General features: G+C 28.9%; 1 protein-coding gene across 1 annotated transcript in view; it reads right to left on the reverse strand.

Moving 5' to 3' along the window:
- LOC142317703 (uncharacterized) overlaps positions 1-17,480 on the reverse strand; it is a 432,460-nt gene that overhangs the window by 76,339 nt on the left and 338,641 nt on the right. The window contains exon 7 of the mRNA XM_075354249.1: positions 13,475-13,574. Within this exon, the coding sequence (XP_075210364.1) occupies positions 13,475-13,574 (100 nt within the window). The remainder of the gene's footprint in view (positions 1-13,474; positions 13,575-17,480) is intronic.

Consider the following 17,480-nt stretch of genomic DNA (forward strand, 5'->3'; position numbering starts at 1 on the left):
GCGCTTCACTGTCCTATACGCGGCCACCACACCTAGGAGCTCACTCCTATGCACCCTCGCTAACTTCTCCTTGTTACGCCTGATATCTATAGCGTGACTCCATGCGGGAACAGCATACATCAACGAGGATACTATCGTTGACACCAACAATCTGCGTTTTGATACTCTAGGGCCATTCTGCGTTGCCATTATAATGTTAAGACTCTTTACCATTGCTTCAGCCTTCCTACATATGTTACTTATATGGTCAGTGTATCTACAATTCCTCTGGAAAGTAACTCCTAAGTATTTAAAACAATGCACCTCTTCTATAACTTTACCATTGATGAAAATAGTAATAGGATCCAGTACTATTATATTTTCCTTCCTGCAGCATATCATTAGAACTATGATGCTACGAAAGTAAAAATTTTTCATATCTATGTCATAAAATTCAGTAATAATCATTAATCGAGATTAAGGTTAATATTTATTTTTTATAATGTTTTCCAAGCAAATAATTGCAACATTTAATAAATATTTCATTAACGTCTCATTTAGAACCCACCATAAGACCGAGAAGGTCCGTTTCAAAATTGCAATTATTGATTTAGAAAAAGTGAACTTCCATTTAAACCGTTTGATAAATGTTAAAAATATGTGAGGTAAAATTAATAAATCATTTTATAAAACCAGAAGTATTTAAATCTTTCTTTACTAAAGAAAATGATTAGATTTTACGATTTCAACAATTTTTTCCTGAATCATCAAGAGTTGTAAATCCGGTAGTCTAAATGGTGTAGGTTATGAGAAAAAACTTTCTTTATAAATTTGAAATGTAATATCAATTAAATGGTTAATTCTGAAATTTTAACTAATTATTCTGTTAATATATTTCAGAAGGTTCAATTGGAAAAAGGTAAGATTAGATTTTCAATTTAAATTCTGAGAGGAATTATTTAATATTCGATATAGCTTCCATTTTTTGGAGATTTAAGTAATAAACTTACATTTAACCTATTTTTATTCTTAAATATAAGTGGTTTTGTTAACTCAGTTCAGTGAATTTTGTACTCTTTTATTTTATAACACACTAATATTTAAGGATCTATTTTAGTTTATTTTAAGATAAAATTTTTTATGATTATGAAAGTTACCGAATATAACGTGTAAGATTCTGAAATCACTATTATAAAAGGAATTTGCTTTCTTCACAATAATTTTGCTAATAATATAATCATTAATATTAATTTACATAAATGTTATATAAATATTAAAAACAATGCTGGTGCATTGTTTTCATAATTCTCTCGCAAATTTATGAATATTGTAACGTTATCTTTATCATAGAACATGTGCGTGTGAGGTTTTGCTCAAGGCGGTGACCCCGCGGCCTCCGCTAGACGCGGAGCATCTTTCCCACACTGATGTTCACGCTTTCACTAGTTCTGACTTCTCTCGCCTACATATTTATTTACGTTACCTCGTTTTGTGTCATAGAACTTAACTAAATAATCAGTAGATCTATTCCTTCTAAACGATTCAATAGACTACGGTTTGATAAGATTTATAACATTGTTGCGAATGTATAACTTCAGTTCCTCATAAACTTTTAACAATTAATGCAAAATAAATTACGGTTGCGTAATGGAATGTATTATGAGACTGAACTATAATACATCTGTACATAAAAACAAATAAAGAGTGGGATTAAAAGTTCTTTTTTTCCTATATGTAAACGTAAACGAATCTTTTCAGACTATAACATTCAGCGTGATTCCAAATTGCACGGCAATCTCTCGAGAGATGATTCTGAAGCCAAAACTAAGAAAAAGGTTCATATAAACATAGGTAAGAAAACGGTTCTTCAGAGAGTTTAGGTTCAAGAAATATTTAGCCCTGCTTTCTGCTCTTTCTGTGCAATTAAATGGTAATAAAATTCTTGGGATAAAAATAGAGTGGTAAATTTGGTGTCTCCTTATAGTTTTTGATCTAAGAAATCGAATAAAAGTGGAACTAGACCTCTATCTTAACTTTAGATCTTAAAAAAACGAGATAAAACACGAAAAATGTTTTGTCGGAAAATACCCTTTTTTAGGTTTGGAATAAAATAACGTTGTTAATTTACTAAAAACCAATAACCGTTTCTTCTTAACCTTGTAGAGAATGCAATTCTCAGAAAATTAAAGTGAATAACATTTATGAGACCGAACTCTATTTATGAGACCGGATAAAAACACCCAAACTGAACCGGAAAAATGATACGATTTTAAACAGAGCAATTTACGTAGAAAGATATCCTTCTGAAACACATTAAATTTTCTTTTACTTTTTCATAGATTGGCAGTAACAGCTGATTAACAATTAAGTTTAGAGTCTAGCATTTGTATATTGATTTGAGAGATGTTTCTGCTATTACTGTTCGATCAGTTATTATTTTGTTATTTACAAACTTCTCAAATTTGTGTTTAATTTTATTAGACGTTATTTACATTAATTTTCTCAGAATTAATGTTTTCTGGCATAAATTTATATGAACATTTCTTCTAATTTTTTGCTACTTTCCGAGAGACTGCAGTACAATTTGGAATCGGGTAGGGTACTTTACCTATCATTCCAGTTAACTGAAGGAGTTAAAATTTTTTTTTAAAACGCATCCAGACTTTCCTACATTTCGGAAAGAATTTCCAGGTATGCATTAATACTCTGCAAAGTATAGGTATTGAACAGTAAAAGTCAAAATGGTAATTCACTAAAAATCTATTAGAATCTCATGAGCGTTGTGTATAATTCGAATAAATGAGTATTCAAATGTATTGGATACTCGTACTAACGTACGATTAAATACGAGTATTCGTATTTAATGGACTTTAAATTAAACCATTATTCAATTTCTGTAATCAATTTTCTGAAAAAAAAAATATATATATAAATAATCCATTAAATACGAGTTTAACTTTAAATAAAAAAAGGCAATGAAAACTAAACGAATTTTCAGTTTTGCAATGTTTACATGTAGTGAACATACCGATTATAAATCACTGTTTGCATTTAGAAAACAAGTTCAGAGAACACAATCCGCGCGCCGACAAGACTAGCGTGTATATAATAATGAATGAAATAATTAGCTGATAGCTATAAATGCATGTATATTCATTTTTATAAAATCTGTATTTTATGGTCGTTTTGGTTGAAACCGACAATTGGAATGATAGGTTAATTTTCTTTAAACATACAATTCATACCAGGGGACCCGTGTTGCTCCACAGCATCCGTAAATAGATTAAATTATAATTGATAATTTACTTAATGATTCATGGAGTTCGTTCTAGACAACATTAGCCTTGCGTCAACGCTTAGGTTTCATCTCCACTTTCACATTTTTAAAAGATTTTGTGCGTGATAGGGCAACGTACAATCGTCTATGGAGGAAAACTGGTTCAGGTAGGTAGATTCCTATTCGGTCTACATGATTCTACTATAATTTATTAATTAATTTTATTAACTTTCCCTCAAAACGTTTTTAGGAATTGAGCGATAGAAACTGAAATGAGCTTATTTGATGACGTTTGACGAGGCAAGTGTTTTAAGACCAATACGAATTCTTCGTTTTAATTAATTGGATAGATATCTTTGAATGCCAATGAAGTAAGGGTTTGGTATGAGAAAAGCTATATTCCCTTAAAACTCCTCTCATAATTCAGTGAGCGTAGTCGGGGCGTGCTAGTTACCTGTAATGATGATTAATGATAGTTGTAATGATAGTAATACCTGTAATGATGATGCGTCTTAGACGTGTAAAAAATAGATGAACTAAACTGATTTTTAGTTTTTTTAAATTATATAATCCAAAATGAACTTATCCAAGACATCCTTTTTAATCTGATGAAAAAGTATGAATAAAAACTCATTTATATTACCTTCCAAATTTCATATAAAATATATTTAAAGATAACAATATTACCTTTTTTTAAAAAAAATCTAATATATATATATATATATATATATATATATATATTATATATATAAAATTCTGAATTCAGCAGTTGGTAATATGGTTAACGTAATCTTCCTTTCCATAAATGCTATAGGAGTCATTTTCAGATCCCATTAAAGATCAAATAAAAAGCAGAGCTAACCATGCATGTGCTTGTGTGCATTGATTTCTGGGATTTCATCTTGAAGGACATAACTTAAGGATATTCATCGTTCAAATATGGTATATGCAAGTTCGAGTATAATGTTTCATTTATTATGTGGAATGGTAATCAATCACTTCTTTAATCATTTCGACTGAAGGCGTATTTAAGATAAAGCAAATAGTTTTGAAGAAACAAAATTTTTAAACGGAATGCCCAAATTGATTTTAAGGCAGAGTGGATAAAGTATACATTTTGAAAATATTTTAATCTAGGAATATATTTGATTAAATTAGCGTCTAACATTAATTACATTACGCTAACAATTCTGAGTCAATATATTATTGATGTAGATACCGAAGTACTTGGCTCTGTCAGTTTAAGATATTATATAAAAATTTTAATTTTGAATCAGTAAATATAAGATGGAAATTGAAAAATTAATCGTGTTTACATATTTCTCAACTGATATTATCTAATCATCTAAGAGTAAACAATTGTTTACTCTGTCTGGTAGGTATGAAGTCAAACAAATCTATTTTAATAGAAAATCTTTTATGGATTCGAATGGACTTATGTACAGTCGATGACTTGAAAGTAGTAATAGTAATAGCAGCATAATAGTATGCAGTATTTTTGCCGCATATGTCGGACAACTGATGCAGTACAAATAGATACAGTATAAAAAATATCTTTACTAAGCAGTAGGGGTTTAAAATGAGGTATTGAAACTAAAATTCATTTCTTTTCTCTGGATTTTTTTATTCAATTTTTTTACGTGTGTGTACGCGTGAGCGCGCCGAGTAATTTATAACGATTAATATTATTAAAATAATGTATTTCTGAAGTTAAGTTAAATAGTTCCTTCCGTTGAGTTTTTAAATGATTTTCTTGTAAGATAAAACTCTCATTAAGATAAAAGACTCATTATTAATAACAGAAAAGATTGAAATATGAAGATACGATAAGTTGAGTAAATAAGCAAGGTCTACTGTAAAGATACAATTAAAGCGGTTATATTCGCATAAAATAGACTTCCGTAGTAATTAGCAGATTAATGAACAGAATTCTCGCTTGTACTTAATTATTTTACAGAGTTGCTTATTAGTCTTTCTTTCTTTCTTTCTTTCCTGTTTAGCCTCCGGTAACTACCGTTTAGATAATTCTTCAGAGGATGAATCAGGATGATATGTATGAGTGTAAATGAAGTGTAGTCTTGTACATTCTCAATTCGACCATTCCTGAGACGTGTTGTTAATTGAAACCCAACCACCAAAGAACACCGGTATCCACGATATAGTATTCAAATCCATTTAAAAATAACTGGCTTTACTAGGACTTGAACGCTGTAACTCTCGACTTCCAAATCAGCTGATTTAGGAAGACGCGTTAACCACTAGACCAACCCGGTGGGTTTGCTTATTAGTCTACAATCGGTGGTTTCTGATACTCTAAGGTAAAATGATTTTAAATAACGGATATATAAAACACGGAATTTAATAGTTACTGATCACAAGCAGCCTTTGTGTGATACGTATTTTATCAGAAACGTAAATGATGTGACAAAGCATTGGCTTAACAAAACGAAAAAAAGTTCAACCACAGAACATTAGTAAACGAATGAAAATTTAAGTGTACAATATTATAGATGCTTGTTAGTAAAATATTCATTTTCAGATGGATTATAGTTAGATTTAGTAGTATATTTACAAAACATAAATAATGTTAGATACATAATTTGTTTTTCATAACCAATCATACATGAGCGTAATGAATTGTTTTCATAAAAATTTAACCTAATTATATACTCAAATGTCTTAATTAATATTAGTATTAGAAATAAATAATAGAGAAGTAATCATAAAAATGGCATTAGGATATTGAAATTACTTAATTTCATATTACCTTTTTATATAAACAAAATGTCGTGAGTTTGTTTTTGTGTTTAAATGTTCATAAGTACCTTTTTGTAAATGCTAGCTTAAGATTCACATGCTATGTTGTTGAATGTTTAGGAAACGTTAGGACGATATATATATATGAATAACTCATCACTATTTTTTTATAACTTCTGAGGGCATTTATAGAAATTATTTTCTAACCTAAAGGGGTAAAATAGTAAATATAAATACCCATATTATAAATACCCTACTAAATTCATCCAGATAATTTCATTATTGTGTAAGCAGTAAGGCATAAACATAGGACGTGCTGTACGTTACAGCAACTATTTAAACACGCAATATTTCTAGTCGATGACTAAATCCCATTCTAAAAGTGACAACTCTATAGCACTCGCACATTAAATTCATAAAATAACCCGACTTTTATTTTATTTCATTCAACATATCGGGTAAATTATTATCCAAATATTAGCGTTTTAAAAGAAAATCTTACCTTGGCAAAATGAAATTTCCTGTGTAGGTGAGTGAAACTATTTTGGTGAGTTTTAGCGATCGCTAACTGTGTAAGTACATATAACTAAAACTAGGTTATAAATTTTTATCTTCATTGGATCTCTGCATTACCGAACTCATTATTTTAATCGTTAACCATTATAATTATAATAGAGGATTCCGCCAGAAGGGCGCCTTTTTTAGCGAAACATCCACAATTATCATATTTAACAAAATGTATTAATTTACACGATTAAAATCTTGGATATATATTCCATACCTTTGTGTAAATCATGTTCAAATGAGCTGCTCACCCTTGAAAAAAATACAACTTAACATTAAATTATTCAAGATGGATTTTACAATAAAAATAAATAAGTAGGAGAGAAAATTAAACTTGTTTTCATTTTGGTAAAGAGTTTTTTTTAATATTTACATTATGTTTTCCTAAACTGCATCATGATTTCATGATTAGCATCTATTTTAGCGAAAAATTTTAAACAATTAAAATTGATCGAATAAAATTTTAAACAACTTTCGAAAGAAACATGTTTCAAATTTCAAACAGAATTTTAACTAATTTTCGGATACGGGTTTTTTATGGTTGGAGATATGTTTTAATAAATGATCTTGGGGGAACAAGTATTTAAGAAAAGAAGATTTGTACTAAATTTCGTAAAGAACTTTTTTTTGTAATTTTTAGTGACTGTACCTTCTGACTAATCCAGTTTGTAGTCCAGTACGTTGAATGGGTGCTCTTTGAGAAAATTAATTATTATGTTCAGTATAGTTTAGCTTCAGGATCAAGCTTCTCCTTGACGTTAAAGGTTTTAATCGGGTTTGTATATGTTAAATTATGTAATACAGTAAAACAGATACCTAATTCATAATAATTGTCATGGTACAATCGGTGCTCATGTTCACCAATAAAGGGATGAGGTTGATAAGAGCATTAACTGCGATAATGGCGTAGTTTAAGAGGACGCAGAAGGAAAGTTCAGTAGAGCATTTTTGACCGTAAGAAAACAGCAGCTAGGTAGGTGTATAATCTGAAATATGTTGAAGCAGATGTTAAGACGATCGCGAAGTTTTTACTTTTTAAGGTCTTGGTGGCTGGAGTGATACAGCAAACGGGTACGTTAAAAGGTGCATTTTTTTCCCTTTAACGTACAGCCATAATAGAAAGTATAACAACAATAATAATTCGGTCTGTTACTGTTAAGCAATTAATATTATTATGAAATTTTAATTAACACAGGAAGTGTACTGTTCCGAGTTCATAAAATAAGTATCTAATTCCTAATATAATTTATTTTGTTTAAAAATTATTTTAATTAAATTAATATTGCAGCGAAAACCGTTTAGAAAATTACCTTTAATAAAGTTCAGTACCGATTGATGAAAGGGAAAATAACCTGGATATATCATTACCTCGAAAGTAATACTAGTGTCCGTGAACTTCCTGAATTAAAAATAAATAAACAAATATCATTTTACATCGTTTGTTAATTCAACTGAAACGCTTTATAAACACACGAAGCATTCATCTGTTTCACAATCACAATTGATACAACTGTAACAGAAGTGATTGTTCAGAGCTATTACCTGTTCTGTAAAGGGTTGACTGTAGAAAAAAGTAAATAAGAAAACTTTAATCGCCGACTTAAGTGAAAGGAAATGTATCTAATTTCAGTGAAAGTTTAACTTATAAATGAGAATTCAGAATTATCTATTGAAGGTTTAGTATTTGCAATTAACAAGAATAAACACGTATCGGACGTATCATATATCGCGTTCAATGCGAAGTCGCGCACAAGTAATCACCTTGACTGGTTATAATTACACGACCGGTATGGTACGACTAGTAATGAGTAACTACATCCAGGTCGACCGAAGTACCTCTATGAATTGACTGTCGAAATCATGAGAAATGCATTTTTTCTCCCGAACTAACAGGGCTGTCGAGCGCTCGAGGCAATATTACTCAAATTTATAATTAAAGTTTCCAGTCAATATTATTCAAATTTGTAATTAACGTTTTCAAGCATGTTTTCGTAAAAATATATCAGATACATAAATTATAAGTTAATAGAGGACCGTAGTTAGCGATAAAATACTGGATAATAATTTCAGACATCCTGGATTCATTTTCTGGACCGATTATCAACGGACAAATCGTCTGTACCTTTCTTATTTCATTAGAAGTTTGTGAATACTGAAGTAAATTCGCCCACTCGAGAATAGCTACTCGTTGCGCGCTGTAGCTGCATTTCTTTTCTCAACTGCCCGGGTAACGGTTCTTTACATACGTCTTGATTATATACGTTATGCCGATTTGCATAAATTTAAAACAGAACAGAGAATTATTTGATGATGTTCTACAGGATAATATGGCTGAAATAAACGAGCTCATTAAAGTTTTAAAGTCATTCCTGTTCAATGTTAGGAAACTAACATGCTGTAATTTATTTATAGTTCTTTTCTTCAATTTATCTGAACTTTTAAAAGTGTTTATTTTAATTATGTTACAATTTTCTAATTTAATCTTTATTTTATTTTTCTTAAATGAATTTTCTGTATGGCGAACTTTTCATACCCACTTATATTGTTTTTTCTCGTTTTATTAGTCGTTTTTTACAAACCTTAAATGTAGTTTATTTTTACCTTTAAATGGCATTTCTTACAAATATTTTATCAATCTCAATGATTTTCTCTTTTTCGGTGTTTCTGCAAAATTAATCAATTTAAGTCAAAATGTAGTGCAGTATTATTTTGTAAGCGGTGGCATGTTCCCGTGAAATAACATTTGGTTGTTCACCCGTTAAAATTGAAAAAAAGAAAAACCATGAGAACCACATCAAGATGTAATTATTAGCGCTGTGGGTTAATAATAAAAATATACAGTCGACTATATAATTAATATTTTGTTGCACAACTCCCTACAGCATCTTTTTTATCGCTTCTTAACTTTCATGGATTTCTACAACTCCAATCACCGTCTACTCCGCCAACATGTCAATCGTCATACTATGTTTAAATCATTTGGAGCCTCCCTGTTCTCTTCTTACCAGGTAGTATACATTTGTACGATCTTTTCGGTAGCCTCTTATGCGATATTCTATTTAAAAGTAAGATTTCTTAAAATTTAATGGCACTATAAACGTAACGAAGATTAACAGATTTAAATATAAATTTAAAAAAATAAATAAATAAAAATATTTTTACGGATAAATTAAAGTTCGTTCATTCAAAATTTTTTCATTGCAATTGCATGGTTATGTACTGAAATATGCAAATAAAGAAATTACCGCCAGTCCAAAAATAACATAAAATTTCCGCGTAAAGTATGTATTATGGTACGAGTAAAGATTTGTTTAATTTATAGGATCTACGCAGCTGAAGTTCGCAAATATTTAGTCAGCTGGTTTCTCTGATATTACACTAGGGATTGCATGACGTAATATAGACACATATAAATAAATAAATTACTTAAAGGTGTACATGAAGATTTTATTACATACGGCAAAAAAGGTAAAACGAATCATGGAAAGGTAAAGGAAAATAAATTACACTTTTTATCTGCATGTAAAGATTAAAGATCCGGACTTATCGTGTTTCATTACTATCTGATGAAGTAAAGTTAATTTTTCTATATGAAAGAGATATGTTTGCATTAAAACAATATCAGAATATCAGTCTATCTTTATAGATGTCAATCAAATTTATCTAGAAATATGTGATTTTATAAATAATATTGTTAGTAAAACGAATGCGTGATAAAACGAGGCATGACTATTACAACTGAAATAGAAAATTAATGTAGTTACTAAACGTAAATATAAAATATTTTCTGCTAATGAAGTGCAATGAAAAAAATTCTTGCAACTCTCTCTCTCTCTTTCTATATATATATATATGTATGAGTCAGGCTTACCAGACAGCAATTTATCTCCTTCTACGTTAGTGAAAACAGAACCTTTATTTCTTGGGTTAAGCACAACTCATTATTAACCGGTATTAAAAGCTACGTGTTAAATAGAGTTTTATAACCATTTAGGTATCATAATTGGAAGGAACCGACAAGATATAATTCTGATGCATCTGTTGGAATGAACGAAAATTCCTCAACGTAGAATAGTCAGAATAGCGATCTTTCAAATCGTAATTGAAATCTCTTTTTATAGTCTTTAGTAAATTACTAGTCGTATTAAAAAAATTTAGGTACTACTAATAATCAACAATTTCGCTCGTTTTAAGACATATTTGTAAAGGAAACAGCTAAGTAACCAATATTACATAATTATTAAGAGCTTCAAAAAAATTACTGGAAACTTTAATTAAATAATAAACCAGATAGAAAGTAATATCAAATCTAAAAACTTGCAAACTGATAATTCACCTCAATTATATCGATGTACGTATGGGTAGAGTAATTTCGTGATCTTATGGGATTATAAAATCTATATATGAGAAATTCAACTACGAGTAATTTAACCACCTTCTTATAGCACTATAATAACTATCCGTAAATGGTAAAATACAATTTACAGTATTTAACGGATTTCATTCTTATTACAGACATGAGATCCATTAAGTTACGCACTTGGGTCTTTTCTGGTCGAGCATGAAAACAAGTAAATTAAGTAATTTTTAAAATTAAAAAAAACCTAATTAACAACAATTAAAATGAACAAAAAGACCTAAAAAACATTTTAAATTCATTTTTAGCAATTTTTTAAATTAAAAAACTAAAATAAATCAAATTTCATCACAATTCATGAAATAACTATTTAAATTATATTTAACCTTAAACTTTTCATATAGAAAGACTTTTCCATATATGAAAAACCACTCAAACAATTTTGAACAATTTTTATAGCATCAACGATCTACCATGCTGATAATTAAAAAAAACTCTGCTGTGGACACCACATTCCTTCCTTGTACGGCTATTAAATTTCATTTACACAGTTTTTTTAAACGAAAAGTACATAAAATCTTATTTCATTTATAAATTGTGATATTGTTTCATGTTTTATTGTTATTATTGAATTAGTATTAATTGTAAAACAATTTTTTTTTACAATCAGAGGTTAATAATTATTAATAAATCAATATATTTAAATTAAAAAAAAAAGTTAAAAAAAAGGAAACGAAGTTGCATTTGAACCGATGTGCCTTCCCCTTGTAAGATCCAAATATTTCATTAATTAATATTTTATTTGGCTATAAATCTGGAACCAATGAGAATAAATACCACTTATGACATACCATTGAAAAACTCTCAGTGAGGGCTTATTATTGCAGTTAAGAAAAAGTCCAAATGTTTTTGATTTTGTGGAAACTTTTGGTCCAGTCGATTGCCATCAAAAGAGGACTTGCACAAGTAGATGTTACAACAGTCCTAAATCCAAAATTTCAACGTCGTGCGGCTAATCTTTTTTGAGTTATGCGAGATACATACGTACATACGTACGTACAGACGTTACGCCGAAACTAGTCAAAATGGATTCAGGGATGGTCAAAATGGGTATTTCCGTTGAAATCTGAAAACCCAAATTTTTTGCAATCACAATACTCCCTTTAATTCGTACAAGGAAGTAAGAATTATTACAACTTTTGAAACAAATAGATTTATTATTATCATTATATATATATATATATATATATATATATATATATATGTATGTATATTATGTATATATATATATACACACACACGAGTATATTGATTACCGTACATTTACAATAATAGTATTAGTAGTTCTAGTAGCTACAATTATCAGATTTACCGATCTCCGTGGCGGAGATCGGTAGCGTCTAACCCTTTCACCCGAGAGACCAGGGTTCGAATGCCGGTCAGGGATGAGATTTTTCGTACTCTTCGAAATTCCATTTTCATGTTCAAAAGTTTCTGTGGCAAATTAATGAATTAATTCATCAAGCAAAAAAAAAAAAAAAAAAAAAAAATTAAAGAATATCAGTAAATGTCAAGAAAAAATCTGTGTAACTATTTACAATAATCCCTAAAAATAATTTTTTTTTTCGTCTGCATTCAAAAGTAGTGAGTCGGGGTGTGTCCGATGATGGCATGGGGGACCCTCAAGGATGGACTGAGGGCGCTAGGCTATAGGTAAGCGCAAAGGATGCCTGTAGCCTGTTTATAAGGAGTCAACTGCCACGGCATCCTGGCGCGACTAATATACTGCTTCACGGCGATTCTTGTCGCCCCGAGGGTGCTAAAATTAACAACTAAACGAGACGGGTATAAGAAAATAAATGGAATGGTATGGTATTGTTTTTATAGTTTTACTTTATCTTTGAGAATTTTATCTCAAATTTTAATTTTGGGGCCCTTTACGACCCATAAGTGTTGTTTTGTTTTTGTTTTTGTGGTGTTTTAATGTTTCTGTGTAGTTTGTGTTTTTAAATAAAATGTAAGGGCCTTTTACACCCTTACATATGACGATCCTCATGGTGATACTAATTTCCTTTAAGAATGTGATGAGGGCTAATGACCTTAGATGCCCGTTAAAATACACACAAAAAAAAAAATTATTTTAAGGACCCAATGGTCGCTCCTAAAAACCTCAATCTCGTACGACTTAAGCTTGTTTGCTGCTAGAAGTGACATGACGAAAAGAATCGTGATGTAAACTGAGCTAATCTTTCGAACTATTATTTCCAAACAAGTCATTATACCGTAAATGGGTACTTTTAAATTCACTAAAACTTAGGATTAAATATTCTTTCTTTGTAAGATACTATAAAATTCAAAGTTCAGGTGGAAAATATATAGAAATCACTTTCAATTAAGATTTACCAATGTGATAAGGTAAAGAAGTTTAAAAGTAACCGATTAGTATCTAAAGAAAGGAAAGATAATCATAATATCGATCGTGAACATAAAACTGTTAAAAAAATTAAGTAACATATGTTACGTGACGAGACAAAACTCACCGGTAATTCCATAAGAGATTGTAATGTGTGCTTTGCAGCTCCTCTTCTCAACTTGCAGAGTTCATTGAAATCATCGTCAGTAGCCTTTTCTCGAAGCAACCTGTTCAAAAGGAAAAAGATTTCAAATAAATTAATTGTTTCTAATTTTATTTTTTTATTTAAAATTAGTTTTTATGATATAAACTTTTCTTCTTTAAATTTCTCTTAAAGTCGATTATCTCAGTGAGTAAAAATTGTAGCCGATAAAGAAAATCAATAGAACAACTTTCTTATAAAAATTACGTAAGAATTGATAAATTCATAATTCTCTTTTGCAACAAATCTGTAAGAAGATATAGCGTTAATGAGGAAATATATCTTTGTAATCATAGGGTTTATTGTAAATCATAAAAATGTCTAGTTACTAATTTTCTTTCCATAAAGTATTATAAAAAGCAAAGCTTATTAAAAAAAATAGTAACGTGGGCTTTAGTTTGTCACGAGTTGTTCATAACTTCTAGGATAAGAATGTAGAATATAATCTAGTACAATTTTAGAATAAAATAAAAACGTATTTTCCACAAAAATCTCTCTCGTTAAAACCTAGGTAAACTAGGAAGATGGGCGTACGAAAATAAATATAAAAAATATTACACAAAAAAAAAAGAAAAATATAATATTTAAATTAATACTGATGTATTGTACACTATAAACGTACAATATATCAGTTATATTTATTCTGATAAATTTATATTAATAAATAACACAAGTAGTCTACATATTAAATATTGGTTGTACTTATCTCATTTAACTGGAGTAAAAGCTTTCATTTCATTCATTACTTTCTTTACTCTCTTAAGTGATAGTGAAGAAAATGTAGGCCTAATATATTATGTGGACTTTCAAATGACAATATAAATGTAATTAGAAGAGTTCATTCATAAGATATTACACTCACATCGGGTTTACATAACACATTTTAAATTCGATTGCTTTCATATATCTTTATTTCATTTAAACAAAGTGATTGTGCTGATATTTTATATATATCTAAAGAGATTTATCTGTCACTACATTATTTACGATCGCAATTTATATCTTGTTATTCTTTTTCCATCTTAACGTTATTATGATGGGATTAAATTATCGAGCTAACTTTAATTTCAGACAGCTTTTTTAATTATTTACCTATGCAGTACAACAATGAATTTCAAGTATATTAAAATGAATTGTTTTATGTTTGTCTTTATCAATCATCTACTGCCATTCACTCCATTTTATAAAACATTCACTCACTTTATTAAACATAGCTTATTAAACACAGTACAGTTTCTCTCCAAATAAACCGTTCCCTCCTGCTGATTGTATTTTTAAATTAACGTGTTAACTGTTTTATAGAGATAAACTTTGAAAGTCCCGACTAGTTTGGTTGCTGAAAGCAATAATTCATAAAAACTGAATAAAATGAGCATTAAATTCAAAATTAAAACTTATAGTTTCAGTAATAAAATTTTTAATTTATATTTAAAATATATTAAAGAATAATTCTCTGTTGAAACTAAAAAAGAATTTGCTGTTCAGGGGTGTCATTTATCTTAAATCAGAGACTATTTTAACAAAAGATTTTTAGCATAAGAAATAAAGAAAGTCTTCCTAATAATTTTCATAACATTACGTAATTATTAAATATACAGGAAAGGTTAAAAATAAGTTTGTGAGGAAGAGATAAATATAGTCATGTACATAACAAATACGCGGCAAACAAAGGCACGAAAAAGATCAACAATAAATTATGTAATATTTCTTTAAAAAAGAACCGATAAATTCATTAATTACTTTCTAATAGATTACATCTGGTTCATTGATTATATTATACCATTTACAGTCATTAAAATGAAATTAATTAGGACCTAATAGAAAGTAGGGTGCAATGAAAGTTGCAGATATAATACAAATTTCAAAATAACTACTCACTATGGAAGTAGAAAAATAGAATTAACTAAAAAGATGCTATGATTATAAAATAAATAATAGCGTAAATTCTTTTCAGTTGTTAATACTTTATCAATTATAAAAATAAAATTAAATCTAAAGAAATTAACAATCGCTCCGACTTGAGAAGAGTGTTACATCGCTAACTTTAGTGCATTTCAACTAGAGATCACATTTTTCTAGTACAGGAATTATTTCGGAGATAAAAAAATAGAATTTATTTTAAAAACTTCTACTGCACACCTTATAATTATGCTGTTAAGAAAATTAATTAAACGGCAAAAATAGTGGGGAGGAAATTAGTTTTAATTTATTAAAAGTAAGAAAGTGAACTTGATGCAATAAACAAAGTAATAATTTTACAGTTAATGAATGTTTATCAGTGCAGTGCACTTAATTTTACTGTGATAAAGATTGAATTTATTGTATCTAATTTTATTGCAGCGAGAAATTAATTATTACCACTTACCTGTTTAAATATACGTTGTTGTCTGGGTTATCACTATCTTTTTTAACTAATATTTTTCCCACAAAAAAACGTTTATTGAACCAGTTCGATTCTAAAAATTATTTTTAACAATTTTATAATGTAGTTACACCAGAATATAAAATTATAAAGCTTTACTTAAATAAAAGTAGTCACACAAAACCTTTTTCTGAAATCCATCATAAAGAAAGTGTAGTAAAATAATTTCTGGAGAAGGGGAGAATATCTACATCAGAAGATGCGATCAAAATATGTTTCTAATAATAAAAGTAGGCTCAATGTGCTATGATTTATTCAAGTCAGTGAAGAAGGTTGAACGAAATCACTCATTTTCCCTAGAAAGGATCGAACAGTGTGCTTGATATTTTTGAGCAGCAGAGACCTAAGTCTCATACCAGTTCGCTTACAAACATGAAGTTATTTTATTATTATTCTAACAGACAGATTTTAAACACGAATCCAAGCCAAAGTTTTGGAGGTTATTAAAGATTTTTTCAAAATCTATCATGCATGGTTAAATATTAAAATTCATTATTCACTGTGAGAGTAACAAAATCCCTTTACAATCTTTCACAACTCTTGGAAATAATTTTTCAAAATTTGTTGGTTATAATTCTGGACTATGTAAATGTTTCCCGAGTGATAATACAACCTTATATCAATAAATTCGTTATACTTGTAAGAAATACTGTTTCAAAAATATAATAACAGAAAGTAAATACATAAGTAAATTTACGTAACTTTAGTTAAAAGTAGAGTTGGTGAATATATATAAGGATAATAATGGTTGTAATATGGTTATCATACTCTGTTTTCGATTTTTTCTCGTTTATTCATAATTTTTATGCAAATAACTACATAAAATTTATACTGAAACGACTATTATGACCTCATTTTAGAGTAAAAGGTATACAAGATAATAAATCCCTGAGCTTAAACAATTCTAAGATGTTAAAATAAATAGTATGTAGGAAGCGTATTACTCTTGTAATTGTAATAAGTAATAACTTACGGTAGTTGTTTTCGTTCTATTATTTAATAACATAATTGGGATTTGATATGATAGGGGATGTAGTGAAAGTAAGAGGACCGGTGTAAAATATATTTACTTTGCATAACATTAATTATTACATGAACTCATAAACAAACGATTAAGATACTGAACATGACAAAGAAGAGTATCTTCTTTCAAGGATACGCCTGACTTAATTTTGATAGCGAAAAATAAGACTTCTTTTATAGAAAATATTAAAGGGTAATTAGATAATTAACAGTAGATACAACTAAATGTATGAATTTTTATTTTGTAGTATATCATTGTTTGTAATATGAAAAGGAAAACGTTAAATTTTAATATTTCAGAATATAATTTTTTTTTCATTATTATTATTTTTATATATTATTTTTTCGCAGTTGTCTATACCAGTTGCAGTTGTTGTATAAAGCAATCCTGAAACCGCTTTGGACCTACGGGATGATCCAGATGTGGAGTACTACAATCGAGAGTAACATTACCATCGTATAGCGATTTCAGAACAAATTTTTGAG

Source organism: Lycorma delicatula, chromosome 1 (assembly GCF_047948215.1).
Source record: "Lycorma delicatula isolate Av1 chromosome 1, ASM4794821v1, whole genome shotgun sequence".
Lineage (NCBI taxonomy): Eukaryota > Metazoa > Arthropoda > Insecta > Hemiptera > Fulgoridae > Lycorma > Lycorma delicatula.